Source organism: Salmo salar, chromosome 26, assembly GCF_965601325.2.
Source record: "Salmo salar chromosome 26, fSalSal1, whole genome shotgun sequence".
Lineage (NCBI taxonomy): Eukaryota > Metazoa > Chordata > Actinopteri > Salmoniformes > Salmonidae > Salmo > Salmo salar.
Genome location: NC_138316.1, coordinates 9,363,053 through 9,373,508, shown reverse-complemented (window position 1 = coordinate 9,373,508; position 10,456 = coordinate 9,363,053). Strand labels below are relative to the sequence as shown.

General features: G+C 43.1%; 1 protein-coding gene across 18 annotated transcripts in view; it reads right to left on the bottom strand.

The window, feature by feature from the left end:
• Positions 1–1,611: 1,611 nt before the first annotated feature.
• The window catches only part of LOC106587089 (MAP kinase-activating death domain protein), a 77,924-nt gene continuing 69,079 nt past the window's right edge, over positions 1,612–10,456 (bottom strand). For 13 of the 18 annotated variants that reach the window (XM_082969364.1, XM_082969362.1, XM_082969374.1 and 10 more), the window contains 2 exons: positions 5,047–5,093; positions 4,176–4,712 (listed from right to left, as the gene is read on the bottom strand). In XM_082969364.1, the coding sequence (XP_082825490.1) occupies positions 4,599–4,712; positions 5,047–5,093 (161 nt within the window). In that variant the 3' untranslated portion in view covers positions 4,176–4,598. Of the gene's footprint in view, positions 2,751–4,175; positions 4,713–5,046; positions 5,094–10,456 lie in introns of those variants that run through there. The other 5 variants (XR_014382810.1, XR_006762141.2, XR_006762143.2 and 2 more) reach the window with 1 other exon arrangement.

The window sequence follows — 10,456 nt, the reverse complement described above, 5'->3', positions numbered from 1 at the left end:
ATTGGAGTAATTTACATTGTGTTGCTGAAACTTGACAGCTGGATGGACAGCTCATGTTGCTGAAAGTAGGCATAATTAATTTCAGCAGTCTTCATTTGAATGAGACTTTCCTAACAACAAGAGGGCTTTGTGTTGGAAACTATTTCTTCCTGTTTAAGAAATAAGAGGTGGGCCTACCTGTTTGACAGATGAAATTAGGCTATAGAATGCTATAGCCATAGATGTGTCGCTCAATTCCTCTAGTCAGTCTTTAAATAGCCTACCTCCATGTCACTGAAGGGCTGTTAAATTCAAACCAAGACTCGAATTGAGGGGGTACGAAAGGGGATGCCATTGACCAACGTTTTATTAAAGAAAATGGCAAAAAGCACAGACCTACCTCTTGTTTGCTTAAGATATGGAAGAAAATAAAACTGATTTGATTATATAAAGTGATCTAACGCAGTGCCTTGACCTGCGATGCTTTATGCTAAAAACAAGCTTAAAGCAAGGTATAAAATACCCGGGAAAGACGTTACTTAATGCATATGGGAATATCATCGTTTCATTTCTTGGACATTCAGAGGCTGAGATTAAACCTTCTATAGCCGAGAAGACATAAAATAACTTTGCTTGGGAAGAAATCTAATTCTGTCACTATAAATTCATTAAGCTATTCACTTTCTGTAGGCTAAGATATGTTTAAACCTAGACAGCTTGTAGGGAAACACTTTAGGAAGTACCATGTTTAGATTCCTAATGGACGTCTCAGATTGAATTATTTGCAAACAAGACACTGATTTGGCATTGGATAAAATGTTTATAATGTCATTTCGGTCATTTGTGTGGTATTCAAAAATATTGATATGTGAAATGACGTAGAATTTAATGACATTTTTATAAAAGGCTTTTTTAAACCTGCAAATACGATGATCGATTAATGCAATGCTTTTACTATAAAGGAGATAGTAACCTAGGGGTGGAACCCTTTTCTGTGGTGGTCTGAAAACCTACAAGCTTCTGGCCGGCAGCCCAGTGCGATATCAAAATTCCGGCGTTGCCATGTAATGCAGTTTCTAAAACTGCATATCTAAGGTTCAGGGACAATATATTTTGCTGAAGGGAGGGCCCTCCATTTTCATTTCAAAGATGCTTGATTTTCTCCATGTAACCCTTATTATAAATAACATTTACTCCCTAAATGGCATATATTATTTACATTGTTTTGTCAATGAATAGATCTGCCATTTGTCTTCAATGGAGGACAACTTGTCCTCTACAGTACATGTGCATGTTGAAAGCCACAAATATTGTGCAACTTGTCATTGTTCCAGTAGCAACAAATATTTGTTATTGTTCGGTTACAATCATAGGTGTCAATTGTCTATTCTATATGTAGTTCATGCTAACAGTGCTCATTGTAATAATTTGTGGTGAAGTGTTCATTTAAAAAAAAGGGTATTGCATTAAATCTTCATAAATGTTACTCTAGATTTCATTCTTGATATGTTTTCCAAATATATGTATGCACACTGGATGTGTTCATCCAAACTGCGACATAATAATGACTTGAGACAAAAAAAATGTTTACCTCGTCTTCAAACTGTTTTGAGACACTCCTCATCCAGTTACTCATATTTACACCAGTGTTTTTATTGTCAATAATGAAATGCCTTAAATAACTGCCTCATGGAATTTGTAACTATGTTCCTTTATACAAGCATTTCCCTCTCTAAAAAATAAAAGCCACTTAAACATGAAACAATATCCTGATCATATTATTCATATATTGCTGATCTGGCAAAACAATACACTGCATGTATACACACTCAAACGGTGGGATTTACAGTTGGGCTGAAATGGGGCTAGATTGGATTTATTTCTCTTACTACAGTACAGACACAACATGAAGACTTAACAGACAAAACCATAACAGCAGGGCTTGATAGCACAGCAGTAGGTTTAGAATCTCCAAATAGTGATTTAGCACTTATAAAACAATAGATCATTTATTTACTTCAATAAATATGTAAGACCAGGAAGTCCTTTTTTTACATTCTTTGCACTTTGAAAGCCAGAAAAGCCGAGATGTTTTATCAGAACAATGATCTGGCACTGGCTAACTATGTAAAGTATTGCACATCTAGTGAATAAACCACACATTGTAAAACATTTTCTTAATGGTGAAATGTACAGAATTCTGCTTCTCTTTAAATATATTTTTTTCTCCATAGTAACATGCAATTCAATAAAGAGGACCACAGACGAGAAATTTGACAGTTGAACTACAGTAGTTTAGCCTCACTGGGCAAGCTAAAGAGATACGCGCATCTTGGACCACACAATATATTTTGTGATCAAAAGGAATGAAGCCTTTAAAAAGCTTTTACATGCAGTGTTTGATGCACCATACAGTAGTAGTATTTAACAAAGTGACACCCGTCAGTACTAGAGTGCTTTTTAAGCGTTTCACTGGTTTGGACTTGGACAGACTGGAGTTTTACAGTAATACCACGTAGCACATTAAATATTCATCACACAGTCATAGGGAGTGGACTGGGAGGTTGGTTGCTTTCTTATCGACTTGCAGGGCTGTGCCTCACATATCCATCCGCCTCGCTGTCTCCATCCCATTAAGAACAACCAATAAAACCTTGGCAGCTGGCCAGGGCGAGAGGACAGTCACAAAGAGGGGACAGAGATGGGGGACGGACGGACCAAGTCTCCCCTTGAAGAACAAGCACGCTTACGGCCAAGGCCTCAGGCTGGGCCTGTATGGGAGGAGTTTAGAGGACGTGACCAGGGTTGGGAAAGGTGTACGCACGATGCCACAGACCAGGGTTCACACACAAACACACACACACACACACACACACACACAAACATAAACTCAGCAAAAAAAGAAACAACCCTCTCTTTCAAAGATAATTCTTAAAAATCCAAATAACTTCACAGATCTTCATTGTAAAGGGTTTAAACACTGTTTCCCATGCTTGTTCAATGAACCATAAACAATTAATGAACATGCACCTGTGGAACGGTCATTAAAACACTAACATTACAGACTGTAGGCAATTAAGGTCACAGTAATGAAAACTTAGGACACTAAAGAGGCCTTTCTACGGACTCTGAAAAACACCAAAAGAAAGATGTCCAGGGTCCCTGCTCATCTGCATGAATGTGCCTTAGGCATGCTGCAAGGAGGCATGAGGACTGCAGATGTGGCCAGGGCAATAAATTGCCATGTCCGTACTGTGAGACGCCTAAGACAGCGCTACAGGGAGACAGGACGGACAGCTGATCGTCCTCGCAGTGGCAGACCACGTGTAACAACACCTGCACAGGATCGGTACATCCGAACATCACACCTGCGTGACAAGTACAGGATGGCAACAACAACTGCCCGAGTTACACCAGGAACGCACAATCCCCCCATCAGTGCTCAGACTGTCCGCAATAGGCTGAGAGAGGCTGGACTGAGGGCTTGTAGGCCTGTTGTAAGGCAGGTCCTCACCAGACATTACTGGCAACAACGTTGCCTATGGGCACAAACCCACTGTCGCTGGACCAGACAGGACTGGCATCTTCTCTGACGAGTTGCGGTTTAGTCTCACCAGGGGTGATGGTCGGATTCGCATTTATCGTCAAAGGAATGAGCGTTACACCGAGGCCTGTACTCTGGAGCAGGATTGATTTGGAGGTGGAGGGTCTGTCATGGTCTGGGGCGGTGTGTCACAGCATCATCTGACTGAGCTTGTTGTCATTGCAGGCAATCTCAACGCTGTGCGTTACAGGGAAGACATCCTCCTCCCTCATGTGGTACCCTTCCTGCAGGCTCATCCTGACATGACCCTCCAGCATGACAATGCCACCAGCCATACTGCTCGTTCTGTGCGTGATTTCTTGCAAGACAGGAATGTCAGTGTTCTGCCATGGCCAGCAAAGAGCCCAGATCTCAATCCCATTGACCACGTCTGGGACCTGTTTGGATTGGAGGGTGAGGGCTAGGGCCATTCCCCCCAGAAATGTCAGGGAACTTGCAGGTGTCTTGGTGGAAGAGTGTGGTAACATCTCACAGCAAGAACGGGCAAATCTGGCACAGTCCATGAGGAGGAGATGCACTGCTATACTAAATGCAGCTGGTGGCCACACCAGATACTGACTGTTACTTTTGATTTTGACCCCCCCCCCCCCGTCCCCCCCCCCCCTTTGTGCAGGGACACACTATTGCATTTCTGTTAGTCACATGTCTATGGAACTTGTTCAGTTTGTCTCAGTTGTTGAATCTTATGTTCATACAAATATTTACCCGTTAAGTTTGCTGAAAATAAACGCAGTTGACAGTGGGAGGACATTTCTTTTTTTACTGAGTTTATGTACACACACACACACACACACACTAGGGATTTTACTTACAGGGCAATGCACAAAGAGTAGAGGGTATTTCTTGGAGATGTACTTACAGGGTGCAAAGGTGTGTGCTTAAGTAGGTCTGGATTGTCAGAACTCAATGTCATAGTAGGACCGAGATTCCACTTTGTTGCAGAGTGAGAGGCACAAAGGAGTTTTTCTTTGTGTGTGTGTGTATGTTGTGGGGGGTAGATTGGATGGGTCGTAGACTAGCTGGGCAGGGGTCTTGGAGATAGGAGCTTGGGCTTGCCTTCTGCTTCCTTCCCCTTCACCGCAGCCACGTAGGAGAAAAGGCAGAGGACGGAGTAACAGATCTGGTGTGCCTGTTTGAGAGCAAGAAAAAAAAGAGAGTGAGATCATGAGGGAAGTGTAGCTTTGACATAGCTACTTGTGGCGTAGTCATACTACTTGTGCCTCCTTTCTCTTCATTATTTGGTGTCATGGCTCTGTAGAACTTACACTAATCATGTTATGAACAAAAAGGGGATTACATTATTTGAAGAAAAAAATATTACATGCATTTTAGAAATTTAAAGGGATTACTCTTCAAAATTGTGTCATGACATATATGCAATGCAGTACTGTTAAAACAGACCTGGTGGCTATTGAATGCCAAGAGTATGGCGTTAGCTACAAGAGCGGAAGAGTTCAACTCACCATGGGTGTCTTGTACTTGTGGATCACCACTTCTTTAGTTTCAGGAACTACAAGTGCAGGTGCAAGAGACAAAACAAAGGATTCAAGAGGTTGAAACCTCCCTTTAAGAAAGAGTGAGAGCTGGGGGTTGCAGGGGGTATAGCATGTGACCAATGTTTTCAGACTATGAGAGGGTGCACAAAAGAGGCTGTGGTCCAAGAAAGTCCACAAGTACTGAACTGGTTCAGAGTTCACACTTATCTCGAAAATTATGCTACCCGATTTGCTTTGGGCATATGCTAGATTGGACCAAATCAAAACACAGACACGCTTTACTTGGGCATGATGAAAACTTGAAGTCTAAGACGGTGGATACTCTCATATACTATCTGAAAAAGTGTGGCATTGTCAACGTTACATTTCTGCCACTGCTAGGTCTAGCAAATATATTTGATATTTAAGGGGGAGGGACAGTAGAATCGAAGTGCAACTTTGGGTGGTTCTTGCAGACATAAAATACGTTCTTCGTAAACCCTCTCAAATTATAGTGTTTGCGAAGCGAAGTTCAATAATGCGCTAAGAAAGCCACTGTAGGTAGCTAGCCAGCTAGCCAGCTAATAAGTTAGCTAGCTAGGTGAAGAATCCCCTTCTACCTCAGTCACGAGCAGGGTTGGATAGGTTACTTTGTAAATGTAATCCGTTACAGTTGACCAAAAATATATGCATCTTTAGTCTTTTCATAATTTTCCTTCAATTCGCAAGAGGCTGAATGTAGAAAGCACCCGAGAGAGCGACACAGCGCCCCTCTGTCTGTGTAGGACATGATGCTGTCTGGTCTTAAAGAGTATGACATTGTTGCCACCCGTAGCATTGAATGCAAGGGAACCCAGCGAGCATTTGGCCTCCCTTGATAATTTTGTAAATAAAATAATAGCCAATCAGCGTGGCGCTGAACTGAGTGAGCTCAACTTTGAAAGCTCCTGGCGAATCAAGAAAGTGTCAAGGGAAGCCAATTTGGCTTGGCTTCACTCCTATCAAATCACTTCAAGAAAAGTACGTAATTGATAGAAACAACTTGAATTGATGTAGAGATGGCGCCGGAGGAGACTGCTGCCGTTTTCGGGACTCCTAACCAATTGTGTTTTTTCGTGTTATTTGTAACTTATTTTGTACATAATGTTTCTGCCACCGTCTCTTATGACGGAAAAGAGCTTCTGGATATCAGGACTGCGATTACTCACCTCGTACTGGATGAAGATTTTTTCTTTAATTAGTCGGACACAATGGATTTTCTTCAGACACCCAACAAGGCCCAAATCCCCGTAATTTGCATAAAGAAGAGACAGAGATATCGGGGACGTAGGTCGGGGAGCCTTGTTAGGATCCGTCAGTCCTATTAGCCAACGTGCAATCATTGAATTACAAAATGGATGAGCTCAGATCAAGACTATTCTATCAACGGGACATTAAAAACTGTAACATCTTATGTTTCACTGAGTCGTGGATGAACGACGACATGGATAACATACAGCTGGCGGGGCTTTCGGTCCATCGGCAAGATAGAACAGCTGCCTCTGGTAAGACAAGGGGTGGCGGTCTGTGTCTATTTGTAAATAACAGCTGGTGCACAAAATCTAATATTAAGGAAGTCTCAAGGTTTTGCTTGCTTGAGGTAGAGCATCTCATGATAAGCTGTAGACAACACTATTTATGAAGAGTTTATCATCTATATCTTTCGTAGCTGTCTATTTACCACCACAAACCGATGCTGGCACTAAGGCTGCACTCAAAGAGCTACATAAGGCCATAAGCAAACAAGAAAATGATCATCCAGAGTGGCCAGGGACTTTAATGCAGGGAAACTTAAATCCGTTTTACCTCATTTCTACCAGCATAATAAATGTGCAACCAGAGAAGAAAAAAGAAAAAAAGAAAAACCTCTAGATCACTTTTACTCCACACACAGAGACATGTACAAAGCTCTCCCTCGCCCTCCATTTGGCAAATCTGACCATTACTCTATCCTCCTGATTCTTGCATATAAGCAAAAACTAAAGCAGGAAGTACCAGTGACTCGCTCAATAAGGAAGTGGTCAGATGACGCAGATGCTAAGCTACAGGATTGTTTCGCTAGCACAGACTGGAATATATTCCGGGATTCTTCCGATGGCATTGAGGAGTACACCACATCAGTCACTAGCTTCATCAATAAGTGCATCGATGACGTCGTGCCCACAGTGACTGTACATACATACCCCAACCAGAAGCCATGGATTACAGGCAACATCCGCACTGAGCTAAAGGGTAGAGCTGCCGCTTTCAAGGAGAGGGACTCTAACCTGGACGCTTATAGGAAAACCCGCTATGCCCTCCAACGAAACATTAAGCAGGCAAAGCATCAATAGAGGACTAAGATTGAATCGTACTAAACCAGCTCCGACACTCGTTGGATGTGGCAGGGCTTGCAATCTATTACAGACTACAAAAGGGGAGCACAGCCGCGAGCTACCCAGTGACACGAGCCTACCAGACGAGCTAAATAACTTCTATGCTCGCTACGAGACAAGCAACACTGAAGCATGCATGAGAGCTTCAGCTGTTCCGGGCGACTGTGTGATCACACTCTCCATAGCCGATGTGAGTAAGACCTTTAAACAGGTCAACATTCACAAGGCCACAGGGCCAGACGGATTACCAGGAAGTGTACTCCGAGCATGCGCTGAACAACTGGCAAGTGTCTTCACTGACATTTTCAACCTCTCCCTGACATGTTTCAAGCAGACCACCATAATCCCTGTGCCCAAGAACACAAAGGTAACCTGCCTAAATGACTACCGACCCGTAGCACTCACATCTGTAGCCATGTAGTGCTTTGAAAGGCTCACATCAACACCATTATCCCAGAAACCCTAGACCCACTCTTATTTGCATACCGCCCCAACAGATACACAGATGATGCAATCTCTATTGCACTCCACACTGCCCTTTCCCACCTGGACAAAAGGAACACCTACGTGAGAATGCTATTCATTGACTACAGCTCAGCATTCAACACCATAGTGCACTCAAAGCTCATCACTAAGCTAAGGACCCTGGGACTAAACACCTGCCTCTGAAACTGGATCCTGGACTTCCTGACGGGCCACCCCCAGGTGGTAAGGGTAGGTAACACCACATCCATCACGCTGATCCTCAACGCGGGGGCCCCCAGGGGTGCGTGCTCAGTCCCCTCCTGTACTACCTGTTCACCCATGACTGCACGGCCAGGCACGACTCCAACACTATCAATAAGTTTGCCGACGACACAAGTGGTAGGCCTGATCACCGACAACGATGAGACAGCCTATAGGGAGGAGATCAGAGACCTGGCAGTGTGGTGCCAGGATAACAACCTCACCCTCAACATGATCAAGACAAAGGAGATGATTGTGAACAACAGAAAAAGGAGGACCGAAAACGCCCCCATTCTCATCGACGGGGCTGTAGTAGAGTAGGGTGAGAGCTTCAAGTTCATGGTCCAAACACACCAAGACAGTTGTGAAGGGGGCATGACAACGCCTATTCCCTCTCAGGAGACTGAAAAGATTTGGCATGGGTCCTCAGAAAAAAAAAATAGTTCTACAGCTGCACCATCGAGAGCATCCATACTGGTTGCGTCACCGCCTGGTATGGCAACTGCTCGGCCTCCAACCGCAAGGCACTAGAGGGTAGTGCGTACGGCCCAGTACATCACTGGCGCCAACCTTCCTGCCATCCAGGACCTCTATACTAGGCGGTATCAGAGGAAGGCCCAAAAAATTGCCAAAGACACCGGAGAGCCAAGTCTTGGTCCAAAAGGCTTCTTAACAGCTTCTACCCCCAAGCCATAAGACTCCTCAACAGCTAATCAAATGGCTACCCGGACTATTTGCATTGTCCCCACCCCCATTTTTACACTGCTGCTACTCTCTGTTTATTATCCACGCATAGTCACTTTACCTCTACCTACATACCTCAACTAACCGGTACCCCCTGTATATAGCCTCACTGTTATTTTATTGTTGCTCCTTAATTATTTGTTATTTTTAAATTCAGTTTATTTTAGTAAATACTTTTTTTCTTAACTGCATTTTTGGTTATGGGCTTGTAAATAAGCATTTCACTGTAAGGTCAGGGATTTGGACTTATGGTTTTATTTAATTCTCCGTACTAGGCAATAATTATAAAGGCAATTCTGATCCAACCATAAATTCATACATTGTTCCCCTGGACTGAGAGGATGATATTTCAATAGCTATGTAGCTTTACGGAGAAGGCTAATGTTAACTAGCTAACGTTTCCCACGAAAGGAAGTTAGGCTAGCGAGCAAGCATTTTAGCCAGGTAGCCTAGGATAACAACAAATAAAAGCATATATTGTATGACAGTCATAGACCGTTTCGTCAACATGAGAGGATGGCATTGGCGTTTCAAATTGTATTGGTCACATACACATATTTAGCAGATGTTATTGCGGGTGTAGTGAAATGCTTGTAGTAGGGTGAGTTAACATGTTTTTTTTTTCTGCATTCACACACACAAATCAGAACAATGGACAGCCATATCATATTTAGCTTACGTTGATTGGACTAAATTGTTTTTGGTATCTTTTAGTTGTTACTGTATTACACTAAGCATAGATGATTTGATGATGTTGAAATGTTGAAGTTGAAATGGTGCTGGAATAGTGGAGGCAGCTCCTGTTTTCTTTGCGACTTACGGTAACGCTCCTTTGTTCTAAATCAATAGTTGTTTAGTAGTCCGAAAATTTCGTAAACATTAACTTACATGACCTACACCATGGTCAAGCAACTGTTTATTACATGCAATATGCTTTGTGGACTTCAACAGACAGAGGTTACTCTCCGGTTTTGTGATGAAACAAAGGTGGTTGAATTCAGGGGAGCAACTTTGGTTTTAGAAGTGAGGGAGACACTTCTTTAATCCATTCGGATAAATACTCCAAACAGCCTACCCGACCGCTCGGAGGCATCCACATGGTCCTAAAGCACACCGTTGCCTCGTTTTGTTTCACATTCCAATGATAAAAGTGGTTGGGACAAAAATGCTATTTCAGAATGTGTGTGGGGGGGCATGTCCCCCTATCCCCAGTGAAAGTTGCACCCCTGGTTGAATTTATTCTGCCACTGTCTTTTTATTGTCTCGGCCTTAGGCCTACATATCACGGTCGCAAGGCATATGAACTAACAGGTTACAGAGCAAACAACGCAATTATCAAAATACATAGGTTGTAATATGGCTTTTTTTCCTGGCTTGGCTTCCCCAGTGATTTTACCCATGCACCGCTACTGAGTAGAAGACAAAAAGTATCCAAACTCATTTGGTGCATCATCATAGTGGTCTCTGACTTGTGGTCAGACTCACTCAGGTGGAACAAACTTAAACATGCCTTT